Genomic DNA, 18,051 nt, shown 5'->3' on the forward strand with positions numbered 1-18,051 from the left:
ATGTGAGTATTCAAGGCTTCAGAACTAGAAAGTTGGCAGTCCTGTCTTCCCATCATCATCATCATCATTAGTAGTAGTATTAGTATTATAAGTGCCATGTATCCAAGGCTGCCCTCAAACTTGACTGAAAAGCCAGCCACAGATGACAGCTAAATTTCTCATCACCCAAGTGCGAGGATGACAGGCCTGTGACAACACGGGTTTATTTCAGCTATTATTTAAATATCACTTTTCCTGCATTCTCACCAGTCTCTCCTTGTGAGTCTACATGTGTGCATACATATTTCTTTAATTTTGTGCGTATGCATTTATTACAGGTGTGACTTTGCACCTGTTTCTTCAATGAAAAGTATCATCCTGGTAAGATTACTATGAAAATTAAACGAGATGGCGTCAGGGCTTTCAATGTTTATGACAGTCAACAGTTTGTTCTTTGCTTTCTTGCACTTCTTCTGTTTAACGGGTTTACTAAAGGTTGCAGTTTGTGTTAAAAAAAAAATTCTAGTTTTCAAACTGGAATGCATTTTCTATACTTCCCAGAGATTTAAAATATATTTTGAAATAGTTTTGACTTATGAAAGTGTTGAAAAGATGGAGCACTATTCTTTCACATACTTCACTAGTTTCATGAAGTTAGCATTTTACATGGTCAAATTATAATTACCAAGAAATAACCAAATCATTAACATTAGTACAATCCTTCTAACTAGAAACTACAAGTCTTATTTGGATTTCTTCTGTTTCCCAGAGTGCCCCTTCTCTGTCAAAGCATCTGCAGCATACCCTATCACATCGACTCTCCATGTCAAACAATCTCTTCTAATCAGTCACATGTTTTTCAGTTTCTTCCTTGCTTGGTACTTCTGACAAATACCAGTCAGATATTTTACAGCATATTCCTCAATGTCCACTTTCTCGTTATAAGCTGAAATTATGAAGGGTGAAGAAAAGTGTTCACAGGCAGTGTTGGTCACTTCTGGAGGGAGGTTCCTTATGCTGTGACCTTCATCATGTGGTGGCTTTCTTCACACTTTATTCAATCAGGAGCAAATTACAGCCCAGTCCATACAAGGGAAATCCATGTTTTACATTTTAACTGAACCTTTCCATTCTAAAAGTCTTGCTTCATTCTTTGGTCATAATAAGACTTTTCCTATGGTTGATTTATGGTTTTAATAAATTTAAAGATTTATAATCTTTATAGCTGCCACACTGCACTATTGAAACTATCGTTTCTGCCAACTCTAGTTCATGGCACAGTGACAATATGTACGCTGCAGCTTAAATGGCTGACAGGAGTTAAACCCTGGGAGAGGTGCGGAGAGCACAAATTCAGACTCAACCTAACCCTGGGAGAGGTGCGGAGAGCACAAATTCAGACTCAACCTAACCCTGGGAGAGGTGCGGAGAGCACAAATTCAGACTCAACCTAACCCTGGGAGAGGTGCGGAGAGCACAAATTCAGACTCAGCCTGTAGAAGGTAAAGTCAAAACAATGAGGAGAGATGTTGTTACCTCTTGGCAATGACAACAGCTTTTATTCTGGTGTCATCTCACTGAGATGGGAGGGAGGCTTCATGTGTGTGTGGTGCACATATATACATAAAGGCAAACACTCATCTGTGTCAACTAAAAACAAATAATTAAAAAAAAGGAGGAAGAAGATATTTTCTGATGGTCCTATCTCTAAATAGGAACTTAGCTGGAAATTCCCTCCAGGTGGACCCAAGGTCCCAATTCCAAAAGTCACAGCACCGGAGTTAGAACTCCAACCTAGTAGGACATTAGATTGAGTAGTGTTCAACGGGTGGTGGCCACAGGAATAGTTTAGGATTCTTCTGTAATTTATGGATTTTTCACTATTTCTGGCATCTAAGGACCTTTAAGTTTGATGAATTTTTATATGTTACTTCTAGGTACTTATAACAAAGAATTTGTTCTTTTTGTCAGTTAACTTGTCAGAAACAAAGATATTCCCTATCAATTTTGGGCACTGTTGGGAAACACAAAAAATTCTAAAAACATACACATGAACTTTTCTGCCTGTTTTTCTTACCCTTTCCAATATTTCCAACAGTAAATTCTGAAGCCCCATTATATATACTAGACATAAGATCAAGGATGTCAAAGTCTTTTACTTTTGTCGACCTTTAGAGAAAACAAAATTAAACAACTTTTAGTACTAAGAAACTTAACAGAATATACAGTCGTCCCATGGTAACCCAGGAGAACTGGTTCCAAAAAATGATATCCCTTTGCCAATACTGAAACTCTGACACTCAACCCCTGTATTTAACTGAAACAGTATCTGCGTAGAACCCACACACCCCTCCCACGCTTTATACCACCTCCAGCTTAACTGGAGTAGCTGCTATCACAGTGACTGTGTGCCAACAGCCATGACACTGCGCTGCTCAGGCAATGAGGACAAAGGTACTGAGTACTGTTATAATCTGATCACAGTCCTTAGAGCCACAGGTGGATGAATCTGTACATGTGGAGGCAGTGGATGTGGGAAGCTGATATATACACACAAAACCAGGTACTAAGATACAGTGGGGATGCAGACCCCACTTACAAATGATGAGCTTTAGATTCAAGTTCTACCTCTAAGACTAAAGATCTGAGTGACCTTAAAAACAGGGGGTCCCACTCAGTGATCCCACCCACAAATGCTGCTCAAGAGCAACATACACTAACTAAATACCCTTACTTAAGAACCTGCTGTTTACCATGGAATGTGTCTAAAGCATATGGAAACTATCTGAAACTCTGCTTACTAAAATCCTTCCAACATGGAAAGTACAATTGTTTGGCACAAAATATAAATGTGTTATATTATAGTTCTTTTGTTATTAAATTGTAAATGGCAGTTATATTTAAAATACAAGTTGAAAAAGGAAAAACTTTCCCACTAACATAGCATTTTACTAATACAGAATTATTACATATATGAATTTCATAGTTTTAAGAAATTAATCAAGAAATATCTGTGCAATTCATATATACCATATACTTAAATGAACACAAAAATCAACTCAGTCCCTTCCAATCTTGCAAAATGGCCTGTATGTTTCCAAAGTTTGTATCTCATTCATTTTCAGAATACACACATCATCCTGTGTATTTGTATGTAAAATATAGGGCTGTCCACACTGTTTATGCATCAAAAGAGACACATCACGTTTATGTAATATTTTACCTTTTTTCTGGATCCTTTTGAAGGCACAGTGAAATCATTTTTCTAAATGATTTTCCATACTTTTTCAGCATTTCTTTATCTTGAACACCAGTTTCCAAAGACGGAGGATCGTTCTGGAGTGTCAGCATTAATACCTGTAAGAATTTTCAATACACTATAAATTTCTAAGACATTTTCAATATGGATAAAGCTTCCCACCACACAAGCAGAATTTACTTTCTAGAAGTTGACGGTAGGAGCTAGAGAGAGAGCTCAACTGGCAGAGGGCTTGCTGTGCAAACGTAAGGACCTAAGTTCAACCTTCAGAATTCACATGAAAATCTGGGTGTGGTGGTCCATGCCCAGAAGCCCTGCTGGGGGGAGGGGCATGCATTCCTTAGGGCTTGCTGGCCAGCCAGTAGAGCCACACTGTCAAGCTCCAGGTTCAGGTAGGAACCCGGTCTCAAAACACAAGGTGAAGAGTGACTAAGGAACACACTTACAATAACCTCTATCCTCTCAAAGTGCACACATGGGCATACACGCACACATACAAGTTAACATCTAGGGGGGATTTTAAAGGTTGGGCATATAGCTCAGAGGATATATGTACTTGTCTGGCATGTGTGAGACCCTGAGCTCAACACCAAGCACCACAAGAAACAGATTGGTTGTTCAGAACCCAAAGTTCTCATGTGCACTGGACATTAGTTAAGAGTTATAGGTGGATGGACTCCCAGACAAGCTGCCCACAAGCGCCCACTGTCAACATTGTTGCTATATCCTTTAGTTATAGTAAATCCTTTACTTCTTCATGTCCCCAGCCCTGATTCCTCTACTGCCAACTTACTGTGAAAACAAAAGCATTAAAGCCACAGCAAAACACACATGTGGTCATGTGGGCTTATCCACTACTTGGCCTGTTCTTCCTTGACTTTACACACTGTGTACCCTTTTCTTCCAGAAATTTCTATTACAGAAGTCACCAATTGTGCTCACATTCTTCCTGCCTCCCTGCAGCCACTGACAGCTCCTCTGTCACCAGAGGCCATGAACGGCAGGTGAGCGGAGAAGTGATGGAGGCGGTATCAGACAAGAAAGTGCAGCTGGGCTGGAGGAACCCTGCTCGTGTCCACAGCACAGCAACACAGACTGTGGCTCACAAGTTCAGTGTGTATTCATGAAGAACTAAAGAAAGAGCTCACAGACTCAAAGCACAAAGAAAAGAAAGAGTCTGGAGATGGCAATGTCTATAACTTAACTGCACATCCATAAATGGTTTACCCTGGGTTTGATCCCTATACAACACCAAGTAAAAATGGCTATGTTGGTATTTTATTGGAAAGATTATATTTTGCTACAACACACACACACACACACACACACACACACACACACACACACACACACACTCTCTCTCTCTAACAAAATGTATAACTATGGGTATGACTGGCATATATAAACGAGATAGAGAACTGGCTGGGCAGTTACAAGCACTGACTGCTCCTCCAGAGGGCCCGGGTTCAATTCCCAGAACCCACATGGCAGTTCACAGCTGTCTGGAACTTCAGTTTTATGGGACCAGATGTCTTCCCGTAGATATACATGCAGGCAAAACACCAAAGCACATTTAAAAAGCAGCAACCACAACAAAAAAACAATGGCTCTGAAAAGTAATTGGGACTTGAACTGGAACAATACTTTGAATACAAGCCTCACCTTCATTGGTGGATATTTATGATAAGGAGCTGCCCCTGTGGCCAGTTCAATCGCAGTGATTCCAAAACTCCAGATATCAGCTTTAAAATCATAACCTCGAACCTGAAGGACATGGGGAGGGGGTGGGGGAGAAATGTGCACGATTACTTTAACCAGACTAAAACACTTTTACAAAAGTGCCTAGTATGCCATGAAAAATTAAACCGTTCATAAGCTTTGGGGCTGTTTGAGAGGGCTCCCTGTGCAGCCCAGGCTAGCCTTGAATTTTTGATTCTCCTGCCTCAGCCTCACATTTACTGGGATTGTAAATGTGCACTACCTCAATGAGTTCCAGGACAGCCAGGGATAAACTGAGAAACCCTGTCTGGAAGAAAAAAGCAAACAAACAAAGGAGTAGATGGCTAGAGGCCAGAGCACAGCCTGCTGAGCAGGAGCAAACTGAAGTAAATGAAGCTGAAGCATGAGCAGTCGCAGACACCATCAGGAAGAAAAGGGGTGCACTGGGAAGGAAACAGCGGGACTCAGAGCATGCTCGCTGCAGTGTGGTGAGACAAGCGGCAGAGCGACGACGCGGGCAGCAGGTGCGTGGGTGTTTGACATGCAGATGGGAAATGGAGAAGAGCCCAGCAAGGGCACTGTAGGCCATTTAATCCATACTGATTTTTTATTTTCTTATTACTTGGATTATCGTGTTTGTATAGTGTTGAGTTTCTTGTGTCCAAGGTAAAGATCTATTTTGGGGTTTTGTTTTCTTTGCTTTGAACTTCAATACAATACAATCTTTCCTTGGACGGAGCTATTAACCAATCATTGGAAACACATTTTGCGCAGTCAACCTTGTATACTGAACAAAATCCTGAACCATTTCAAAAAGACAAAACTCACAGTACCTGCTCCATAACTTCAGGTGCCATCCAGCAAGGGGTGCCAACAAACGTTTTCCTCACTTTATTTCTGGTAATATCACCACCAGTCGCTAGAAAAGCACTAACACCAAAATCTGGAACAGAAGAGACAGTGTTTGTTAAGGTCTGAAGGCTCATGAATTTGGGCCAGTTGTCAACTCATGGGCTCCTGAGAGTTCTATATGATCCTGGTGGAGCCAGACGATGACAGCACTTGGGGAGAGCGTGTGCAGGTCAGCCCTATGCGGAGAAAATGGGGCAATGCTCCAGAAAGATCCCTTAGTGCAAGGCCCTTTGTGCTGCTCTCAGCATCCTCAGTCATCAACACCTTTCTCTTCCCACGTGCTCTCACCACGCTACTATTCTGTCTTGCCTGAGAGTCAGTGTTAGGACCCAAATCAATGGGTCTAGTCAGCCCTGGACTGAAACCCATGAAACCATGAAATTCAAATAAATCCACAGTTTCAGAGAAAATATTTGATACCACAACTGTGAAAGTATTACTATACAGAATATAAAAGAATAGCTACATTCCAGATCTAAGGAATCAGAAGCCAATCAGGTCAAAAAGTGAGATTTTGTCTCAAAAAACAAAAACAAAACAAAACTACAATTCAGCAACAACAAAAATCATATTAAAACAAAACAAAACAAAACAACAACAACAAAAAAAAAAAACAGTCAAAGGACTTCACCTAAGAAAAGCAAACAGACAATATAAACATGAAAAGATGCTCAACATAAGTGATCACTGTTGTATAATCAAAACCATAAGATAGACATTAAATTAGATGGGGAAAAAAAAACCTAGGAATGGTGGTGCACACCTTTAATCCCATCAGGACAAGCTGATCTCTATGGGTTCTAGCCAACCTGGTCTACACAGTGAGTTCCAGGCTAGCCAGGGCTAGCTACATAGTAAGAATACCTTGCCTACAAAAATCAAAAGGTAAAACTAGAAAATTTGTGTTGTTTGGATGTTGAGAAACTGAACGTTTATGAACTGCAGACAGGAATGAAAAGGGGCACAATTACTATGAAAAATATGGAAAACCATTTTATCCTAAAAAAAAAAAAAGGTAATGTAAAATCACTGTATGAACCACCAATTCTACTTATGAGCATAAACCCAAAAGAAATAAGCCTGACGTAGTAACACATGGCTACAATCCCAGCACAGAAGTTGGGGGATCAGGAGTTCAAGCTAGCCTGGGCTACACAAAACAAGAAGGGGTGGGGAGGGAGAAGAAAAGAAAGGATGTTAACAGGAGTTTATAGCAACATTATTCAAAACAGGCAATCAGATGGACATAATTTGAATGTACACTGAAGGATGAATGTATAAACAAAATGTGATACGTGTGAATCTATGGGCTGTATTTTTAGGTACACAATATTGCTTACGGTCACAGAACTTCTCACTGGACAGATGGCTGGACAAAGGCACTCGTGTCCAGCCTGTCACCCAATGTTATCATTCATGACTTTTTAATGATTTTGTAGGTGACTGTGGCTGTATTAATTTTCAACATGGGGTATGCTGTTTTATAAATCAAACCACAAGTGATTTACACTGTCTACTAGTGAGGGTCATTAAGATGGTTACCAACCGTGGAAGGATGAGTTTCTCTAGTCTACACAATGGAAGCTGTTGCTTAAGGTCTGCCTGTGGACATCCTCAACTGTGGTAAAATCACCACACTGACTCATACTCCACCATCAGAGTGTAAGACTTTGTGTTCTTGCTTTACACCCAACAATTGGTTTTGTCCTACCTTTAGGAGATAAAGGTACTTGCCTAGATTATCTCTTAAAACAGAGGATACTGACTTGATTCACTTGACCGCTGTAGTGGTGTGAACCGAGCAGAAGGACAGCATTGAATCAAGACAGCCAACTCTAGGACAGGGACTCCAACTTTGTCCGTTAGCTCTAAAACTCCCCACTTCACACAAGCTGCTTTCTAAATGGCAGGGACGCCATGTCATCCTTGTGTTAGTCCTTTACCGTAGATGTGATTTTTTTTTTTTTTTAAAGCAACTCAGGGGGAAGGGGTTAATCATCTTACAATCATTCATATTTCGGAGAAGTCAAGGTGACATGAAATGAAGCAGCTATCACTCTCCGTCAAGACCAGGAAACCATAATTCACACAGGCATGCTGGCACGCCACTGGCTCGCTTCCATTCAGCCCAGTAGCTAGTTCATGAAACAGTGCCACCATGCTCGGGGCGAATCTGCCCACTTTAGTTAACCTAGTTAAGACAATCCCCCACACACATGCACAGGTCAGCCTAGTCTACACAATGACTCATTAAGACCCCTTCCTAGGCTCTAGACTGAGTCAAGCTAATAATTAAAACCAATCATCACAACCCTGGATATAGGCAACTTTGTATCACCTCTCAACCTAGTCTGAACACTGCAGACTCCTAGCTGCTTCTCCTTGAAATGAAAGCACAGAACGCTATGAGAATCCCTCCCCATCAGAAAACCCTACTGAAGGCAAGGAGTGGGAAATAGAAGGGAGGAGGAATGGCCAGGAAAAGGTCTGCACGTAGCAGAAGCCACCTGAGAGGACGCTTAACACAGAAAGACGTCCTTGGACCAGGATCAAATACCACAAAAACATAAAGGACAAACAAGGTGGTTCTGCTGGCTATTATACCAAATTAAAAAGAAATTCTGTGAACCAGAAGGTGGTTCAGTGGGTAAAGTCCTTTGCATACAGGCACCCACACAAATGCTAGGCAGGCATGGTAGCTGCTTATGAGTGCTCAGGATGCAGGGACAACAGGTCGCGGAGGCAAAGCAGTAACAAATGTGAAAACACACACATGCATGCATTCATGCAGACACACACACACACTGCAACAAGAGCAAAGTAAGCCATGGCGATCATTACCTGCGATCTGCACAGAGCCGTCTTCTCCTAGAAGGATGTTTCCCGCTTTCACATCTCTTCAAGTTAAAAAAAAAAAAAAAATCAAACATTTATTCTTTAAAATAGCAAAATTTAAGCAACTATTTATTTACAAAACATAAGAAGCAAATTTAAATATTTTGTTTTACATTAAAGTGTGTTAAAGCTGATAGTAATTTTTGAAAGTTTCAGCCACTTATACTATAATCCAAACATTAAAAAGAAAACTATAATAAGGAACATAGCTTTTTATGCTATCTAGAAAGCTTAATCTCATTAAATATTGACTGGAATGATAATGGCCAAAGAAAATGACCCTCTTCTATCCTCACCTAATTCTTATTAGGTGAAATATAAAATTTTTTCTATACAAACTACATGCTAAAAAACTACATGCATCATTCTCTTCCAAGTTCCTCAACCCTCCATTCTCACTTTCTAACTGATCAAATAATAATCAGATACTATTATACACTTACAAAATAAAGCAAAACTACTCAGAACTGGGGATATTTTCACTGTTAACTACATGTTACAACTCTAGGAACAAATATTTGTTATCTAAAAAAACTAAGCAATGCCAAGTATAGTGGGAGACAGCTTGAATTCCAGGGTTCTGGATACAGAGGCAGGTGTAAGAGACTATCGTGGTCTACATAGAGTATTCCAGACCAGCCAGACCCTGTCTCAAAAACCCAAAACAAACCCCTGATGTTGCATAAAGGAACACACAAACAAAGCAACCCAGCAAGGCAAATCTTTTTGTAAGGAACAATGCACCAAAACTCAAACCAGGCTAGCAAGTGCATTCAGCCAAGATGGCTTCCATCTTTTATCCCTGACATAAGTGATGACTGTGTCTCACCCCAGTGGTGGGGGCTGAACTTTAAAATCTAACTTGACTGATGAATTGGTGCAAAGGGAAAGAACGTTCATGACGTATGAATCCTTGCAGGGCTAACTACCTTTGGTAGAGAAGAACCTTCACTTCTTTTGGAAGGTAAAGAGTTTCTTACAAACCCGAGGAAAAAGAGTACAAGTTGGCCACGACCTCCTCCACTACATGGCCTGCAGTGCTTGAGAGTTTACTAGATGTCTGTACGTCCGTCTCTGTATGTGATCCCAGCTGCTCCGCTATTCTCCCTTCTCTTCAAGACAGCCCTAGCCGTGTCCAGTCTGTTTCTTTTTCTCTTTGCTTGGGATTCTTCCAGATGCCTCTGGCTCTGCTCTCTCCTACCAAAAATAACTTGTCCCCAGTCATGGTGTGGCCATGAGGGTTTCTTTACTGCATCCCTCACATACACACAGCCTAGTCAGATTCCCTTAGTTTCTTACCCAAGTTTCCTTTCTATCCCAGGATCTCACCCAGGTGAGCAAATTCATTACACTTAGCTGCCAGGTCTCCTTAGGTTCTCCACAGTGACAGTTTCTGACTATCCTTGCTTTTGGTGACCTTGGCAAGTTTTGAGGGATAATGGTCAAGTGTTCTCTATGACACTCTTCTAATGAAATGTATATGACATTTCTCATATCATAGAAAAGCCATTCTCATCATACTACGATGGGGAATGCACTTCTGTGTATGTTCATCTTATTGACTGTTGAATAAAGTACTGTTTGGCCAATGAGGCAGCAAGTTAGATGGGACTAGGAGTCAAGGAGGATTCTGGGAAATGTAGTAAAGAAGTGGTGATCCAGGCAGGAGTGACATAGCAGGGAGATTCATATTTAAGCAAGGACAAGCGGGAAGTAGTTCCTTTTCCCCTTCTCTCTTCCTCCAGAGTCACCATGTGATCCGGGGATGGGGACACCAATGGAAGGCATCCTCTATAAGATAAGTCATTTTTTTAATTTTTTTTATTTTTCATTCATTTATTTAGCTCATAAATAAAGTCATGCATAATTATGATACACAATACAGTATGTTCACAATGGCATGGCTAAATTAAACCAATTAACATGTTATATCACACATATTCATCATTTTTGTTTTGAGAAGACTTATAGTATACTATCTCACAACTTTTTAAATATAGCATATTGTTACCAACCATATTTATCATGCTCCCAGTAGACCTCAAGACTTCACAGAGTCCATGCCTCTTGTCCAACTGCAGTTTTACATCCTTAAACCAATCGTTTCCCCATTGTTAAAAACCCACATTGAAGCCTAATAGCCACAATTCTGCTCTCTGTTCCCATAAGTTCATCATTTCTAGGTTACACATAAAATTGAAATTGTGTGACATTTGTCTTCAAGTGTGTAAGTCTAATAAAATATATAGATTTATGATAATTAAGACTGAGCTAACAGATGAGAAATCGTAGTCATTGGCCAAGCAGCATTTGTACCTAATATAAGACTCTGTATATTATTTGGGGATCTATCTCGGGAGGCTGGCAGAAAGCGCCCACGTGGCGGTAGGGCTCAGGTGGTTTTTGGTGGAAAGATTTATTGTAACAATACCATATCAAAGGTTAAGTACACAGTGTCAACATAATTTAGTCTGATGGAATTGAGAAGATTACTTTTTTCAATCTACCATTTTGAGCTGTTTGAATGTACAAGTCATATATAGGTATCATTTATTTAGTAATGCTATTAAGCTTTGGTATTTCATGAGGCACTAATCCATCTTCCAGCAGAGCCTTATGTTAAGTGACGATTTTTCTTGATTAATTTGCCAGAGAGTCAATCTATGTTTCCCTTTCAAACGAAAACTACAATCTGTAGAACAAGCTTCAGGTTTAAAAGAAAGCAGTGCCATGGCTGTCCTCACATGCAACAAGACAAGGGACCTGTCAAGAAAAATATCTGCAACCAGATATTCAGATACCAATATAGTTCTCAGGTTTAAAAAACAAACAAACAAACTTGTTTGTTGTTGTTTTTCAAGACAGGGTTTCTCTGTGTAGCCCTAACTGTCCTGGAACTGAGAAATCCACCTGCCTCTACTTCCTGAGTGCTGGTACTAAAGGTGAGAGTCACCACTAGGCTAAAGAACTTGTTTGACTCTGTCCCAAGCTATCACAAGCAATTCTGCAGCCCTGGGGGCTGAGCCTCATAATTACTCTGCATGGCAGGAACACTGATTTTGTTTTTACTGCTTACTGCCATTTCTCACATGCCACTGTTACCCAAAGTTACAAGTTCCCCCTAAAACTGAAAGGAATACAACACAATAGACATACTTGGCTTTCTCCATAGTGAAGAACACAAGTTTATAGGAAACTTGAAAAGGAATTAATTCCTATTAATGAATCACAATCAAAACTAGAAATACACAACACTGGGCATCTTCCAGACAGCCAGCACTTATTTCATTAAGCTAACCTCTTTGCAGGGAAAAACACTGAGTTGCATTGAGAGAAAAGATTAAGTCAGCAACATGCCCCTCGTCATCAACTCTCTGAAGTCGGTGTTGGTCACCTGCGGTGGTCTGGACAGGAATGGCCCACAGACTCATGGATATGAATGCCTGACCCATAGGGAGTGGGCTATTTCAAGTGTGGCTGCAGAGGAGGTGTCGGTGGGAAGTGTGTGACTGTGGGGTGGGCTTTGAGGTCTCAGACCACATATTAGGCCTAGTGTCACTTTCACTTTTGCTGCCTTTGTTTCAATATGCAAAAGTCTCAGCTCCTTCTCCAACACCATGTTGACCTGCGTACCGCCATGTTTTCCACCTGACAAAGACTGACTGAACCTCTACACTGTCAGCCAGCCCCAGTTAACTGCTTTCTTTATTAGAGGTGCCAAAGTCATGGTGTCTTTATAGCACTAGAACTACCACATTCCAGAACCAACAGCTCAGCACTTAAGACTGGGTCTAGTTATGACTAACAGCCGATGCCAAGCGTTCCCACCACAGCCACTGTCTGTGTTTCCCTATGTACTAGCTCCATTCCCTATAAAGCCCGCCATCATGGCCTTCTCTGTCTCGTTTCTCCAGCCCCACTTGGAGGTGGCCATTTCGTGCCTACCCAATATGTCTCTTGCCTGAGGTCTCTTGCACACTTAGTGTGACTTTTGTGGCATTCCTTGGCCGTGATCACCAAGATACTCTTTTGACATAAAACCCTCTCAGTCAGCCGGAGCACATGGGTGCTACTCTTTGATCCTTGTCATCAGGAAACAGAGGCAGGTAGACCTCTGTGAGTTCAAGGCAGCCTGCTCTATATAACAAATTACAGGTCAGTCAGGGCTGCATACTGAGACCCTGTCTCAATGAGGAAAAACAAATCTCAGAAGTAGAGGGCCACACAGGGTAGGAAACAGAAAGAACAGACCTGCAGTAACAACTACAGTGGGCACACATGAGGAAAAGCAAACCTACTCAACATCTATCCCTGCTGCCCAATTCAAATTTCTCTCAGACCTGATTAAAAAACAGTACATTTCAGAACTACTTAGGGAATCTAAGCTACTTGGGACCTCTTAGGTCTGGCTGCTCTCAGAGCACTGGTTCTCAACCTGTGGGTCATGACTGCTTTGAAGGGGCTTATTTGACCTTCTCACAAGGGTCTCCTAAGACTCACCTAACACACAGATTTTATATTATATGACATTTACCTTAATGACAGTAGCAAAATTACAGTTGTGAAGTACCAATGGAAGTAATATCAGGATGGGGTTGCCATGACATGAGGCGCTGTATTAGGAGACCTGGCATTAGAGAGGTTGAGAACCACTGACTTAGAATCATCTGCTCCACTATTAAAGCACTTACTGATCTTCCAGAGGACCCAAGTTTAGTTCCCAACACCCAAATCAAGCAGCTCACAATAGCTAGGGGAACCAACACCCTCTTCTGGCTGTCTCATGCACATGGCAGATACTCACACACAAATGAAAATAATTATTACAACATTAACAATCTTTAAAAACTATAAACAAAGAAAGAAAAGAAAAATTAACAGTATGATTTGTAGTATATGTGGAAAAAAAAACATATCATTCCAAACAATAGGAAAACTATACATAGAAGGCAGGGACATTTGTCAGTATAACAGAGGCTTTGTCTCAAAGACACCCTTCCCTAGTACTCTAGGGCCCATAAGTATATATGGGAAGACACAGGGAAAGGAAGAGACAGAAAGACAAACAGACACAAAAGAAAAATACAGAAAAAAATTGGATAAATTTAATCTCTGTCTGTTGAGATTATCCTTCAAAAGTAAAAAAGATTTTTCTCAAAAAGAAATTTAAGAAAATCTGTAGTCAGCAGATTACTGAAGTAAAAGTACTTCAGAAAACCCTAGAAGCTAACACACCAGGAGTGAGTAAGAAAGAGAACCTATTTAAAACATGGTAGCAGGCAAGGAGTAACTCCCAGGATGCCCATGAATCCCACAGAGGTGCCTGAATACATGCACACACATGCACACTTTTAAAATATGTTCTTCAGAGAGAAAAATGATACAAGTCAGAAGCAAGCCTACATTAAGAAAGAAGAGTGTCCATATCGAGTTCACCCACACAGAACTTTAGACAATTTACTTTGTCTGACTGTGCATCTAGTCTGTTTCACGAATCACTCCTCTAAAAGTTACCTGAAAGCAGGTAGGTGTATACCTCCCAGAAGGACACCTGTGCCAACCTGTAGAGTGCTAGCTAGATTCAATCTCAGAACCAAAAAACAAAACTACTCATTAAAAAGTCATGTGAAATTTCTCAGAAATGTACACAAAGTTAGCCCAAAGGCTGCTGAGAAACTTTTTTGTGGACCCACTTTGTAAGTTTAAACAAATGTTTTAACTTAAGGAGCCTCATTTTCTTCACTTGCAAAGATTATTAAGAACTATATAGCACTTATGCATGTAGCAATACAGAGTTTATTATTTAGGAACTAGTTTAAAAATATAAAATATAAGCCCAAGGATATAGCTCACTGGTAGGGCACTTGATACCACAGGCATAGGTCCTAAGTGTGATTCCCAGAATAGCAAAAGAAAGTAAGTGTGTGTGTGTGTGTGTGTGTGTGTGTGTGTGTGTTGAGAGAGAGAGAGAGAGAGAGAGAGAGAGAGAGAGAGAGAGAGAGAGAGAAGAAATCCACAAAATCAAAGAGTAGTTCTATTTGGTGAATCTTAACGTCACCATCACTACTGGACATATTTGATGAAACAAGCATTTCAGTGCTCTGGAAATTAACCTTAGAAATATGACTAGAAAACTGCATCATATAAGATAAGCAAAGTGGGACCTCAGTGTTCTGGTCCAGGAGCATACCCAGCTCTGTATGGAGGCACACAGGGCACACAGACCTCTGTGGGTGAAATTTCCCAGAAAGAAGCTACGCCTTGTACTCAAGTTTCCACAAGGCTGATTATCTGATTACAACTTCAAAGACTGTGCGGGTCAGAACTGTGTAAGTCCGGGGCCTAACTGAAATGTATCTTGGGCCATCTTTAGCCCCCTTGTTAGCCTGCACCACTCCACCCACCTCCCCTTGTGACTCTAACACTCTTGTGACTATCAGGTGAGACCACCAGCTCCCAACAACCAAGCCTAAGAATTCATCAGACAGTATCTGAGAATCACCCACCTGATGCTTCCATCAATGTATTCCAAAAGTGTTTCGACTGATGTCCTTCTTTGTTTCTATGAAATTGCTACCTCACTGAAACATGAAATTTGCAGCAACCTAATTCTGTGTTCTGGGGATATGGGTACTTACATTAACTTAGCTCCAGAATAAGCAAGTTTCTTATCCCCTTTGAGGCAAGAGCTAGTTTTGTGTGGTCTACATCATGCTGACCAACACATCTCCAACCAGAGATATCCAGACTCATCTGATGAGAAGTGGTGGGCAGCACCTATACACAGTGACACTTAACAGAAGCTCCCTTCTGAGGGATGGCCAACAGAAAAGGATAAATGCTGACTCTACCATCTGTGGTTGCAACCCATCTAAAATCAAAGACATTGAAGACACACAACTTGCTTAACCAACACAAAGCCTAGGCATTTACTGTACTATACTTCTGCCTAATGGGGGAAGTACTTCTGTGTATGTTTATCTTATTGATTGTCGAATAAAGTTCTGTTTGGCCAATGAGGCAGCAAGTTAGACGGGACTAAGAGTCAAAGAGGATTCTGGGAAATGTAGTAGAGAAGTGGTGTTCCAGGCAGGAAGTGACATAGCAAGGAGACTCATATTTAAGCAAGGAGAAACAGGAAGGGTCCCTTTTCCCCCTTTGCCTCCTCTAGCAATGCAATGTGATCCACCGGCTAGTAGGGATGCCAATGGAAGGTGTTCGGTAAGATAAGTCTTATAAAATATATAGATTTATGATAATTAAGACTGAGCTATCAGATAAGAATCCTAGTCATTGGCCAAGCATCTTTGAACCTAATACAAGTTTCTGTGTATTCATTTGGGCCCTAATTCGGGTGGGCGACTGGGATAAAGCTCACACATGGTGGTGGGGCTCGGTGGCTTTTGGCGGAAAGATTTATCGTACCATCTGCCAACTGGAAGGATGTACACAAAGAATAAAGGAGACTTCAAAAGAGCCTGGTCCAACAGTGCTAGGCTGCACCACAACCCCAGGCTTCTGAAAAGACACATTATAGCATGCTCAGGAAGCACAGGCATGCTGGAGGCTGCAGCTCACTGAATGTGGCCTCCACCCTTCATCAGACTTCAAAATAAAAGAAGGAAAACAAAGTAGAGAGAGGCAGCAGGGACCACACACAGGGGTAAGGAGTGAGGGTGAGTGTAAGATGACAGCAAGAGAAGGGGAGAGGAGGGACGGAGAGAGAAGATGGAAGGGTTACTGATTATTCTACTAGAAGCGGATTTATGAAGTCAGAACAACCTTTACATTTCAAGACAAACAAGAAAATTTAGCGGTGTCTTCAGAAATCTGAGAAAAAAGCAAACATGTCAACAAACATGAAATAGCAGCAAACAAAAGGAAATAGAAAAGAAAAAAATTAATCTACAAATGCAAAACAAAAAAGAAAGAAATCACACATACAAAACAGTGTGTATATCCAATAGCAATATAGTAAAACTGCTAAAACACAAAAGGGAAAAAAAGGCTTGAGAGCTGCAAGAGAAAAATAACTCATGCAGGGGCATGGGAATTATACAGTTAATGCTGCCTTAATGCTGGCACAATGGTTGCCTCAAGTTAGCAAGATGCAGTGAAAGCACTAAATTTAAAAAGCAAACAAATGAACAAAAAATTATGAGCCAAGAATTCTATAGTGTGCCAACCTGTTTTTCAACAATGAAGAAAAAGGGCTGGAGAGAAGCCTCAATGATTAAGAGCCATCTACTTCTACTCTTGGTAGAAGATCCGAGTTTGGTCACTAGCACCCAAAATCAAGTGGTTCACAAGTACCTGTGACTCCAGTGCCAGGGAATATGATGCCCTCTTCAAATACCAGGCATGCACACAGTACACAAACATATCTGCAGACACTTTCACACACACACACAGCATAAAAATAAAATTTTAAAACAGCCCATTTGTTGAAGATGCCACACACTGTGGTTGCAGGGCATAGAGAGATCAAGCTGGAACCGAGGGAAGCCTCTTCACAGTGACACAACACTTATGCAGGCTGATGGAGAAGATCGTGTCAGCGTCGGGTGCCAACCTGATAGAAACTAAAGTCAACTGAAAAAGCAACCTCAACCCAGGAACTGCCTGAGGCCATGTCTATGAGGAACTGCTTAATGGTACAGCAGGACCCAGACAACTGTGGGCAGTGCTATCCCTGGGCTGAGCATGCCAGTGAGCAACTGCTTACAGTTCCTGCACTGACCAGTAAAGCAAACAAACCCCACCACACTCCAAGGTGCTTTTGGTCATGGTGTTTATCATATCCAGAGAAAGCAAACTAAAACAGAGGGGAAAAAAAAAAAAATCAACAGTCTTACTCGGCTATGAACTCTCAGCTTTAATACCAACCTGCCAGGAAAGATATGCCAACTGACACAATAATGACTACAGGAGTAACCAACAATGTCAGACAGGACTTGAAACCCTCTCCACAGTAGGAATTCATGCCTGGTACTATAAACCTGGTCACAGCCCCAGGGTTCAGTCATAGGCCCCAAACTGGAACCTTACTTTCTTAAATGAACACACTATCAAACTACCTTCAAAATATTTCTATTTATACTCAGATTTGTGCTGCTCTGCGTCTTGGCCAGAGAAGCTTCTGGCTGTGATGGATTCCAGTTGATACAGAAACCCCTAAGTGGTCAAAAGGGATGTCCATATCACCCTCTCCAAGACTCAGGGGGAGTTGGGAAGAGGAGGCTGAAAGAATGGAAGAGCCAGAGCAGCGTCAAACATTATGCTCTGGA

The 18,051-nt window shown here is 41.2% G+C and overlaps 1 protein-coding gene across 1 annotated transcript in view; it reads right to left on the reverse strand.

Annotated features, from left to right (window-relative positions):
• The window catches only part of Oxsr1 (oxidative stress responsive kinase 1), an 89,518-nt gene that overhangs the window by 34,065 nt on the left and 37,402 nt on the right, over positions 1–18,051 (reverse strand). Inside the window, exons 5-8 of the mRNA XM_027415366.2 lie at positions 8,711–8,766; positions 5,791–5,900; positions 4,901–5,002; positions 3,203–3,336 (exon numbers count right to left, since the gene is read on the reverse strand). Of these exons, the coding sequence (XP_027271167.1) occupies positions 3,203–3,336; positions 4,901–5,002; positions 5,791–5,900; positions 8,711–8,766 (402 nt within the window). The remainder of the gene's footprint in view (positions 1–3,202; positions 3,337–4,900; positions 5,003–5,790; positions 5,901–8,710; positions 8,767–18,051) is intronic.

Source organism: Cricetulus griseus, chromosome 4 (assembly GCF_003668045.3).
Source record: "Cricetulus griseus strain 17A/GY chromosome 4, alternate assembly CriGri-PICRH-1.0, whole genome shotgun sequence".
In the NCBI taxonomy this organism is placed as follows: domain Eukaryota; kingdom Metazoa; phylum Chordata; class Mammalia; order Rodentia; family Cricetidae; genus Cricetulus; species Cricetulus griseus.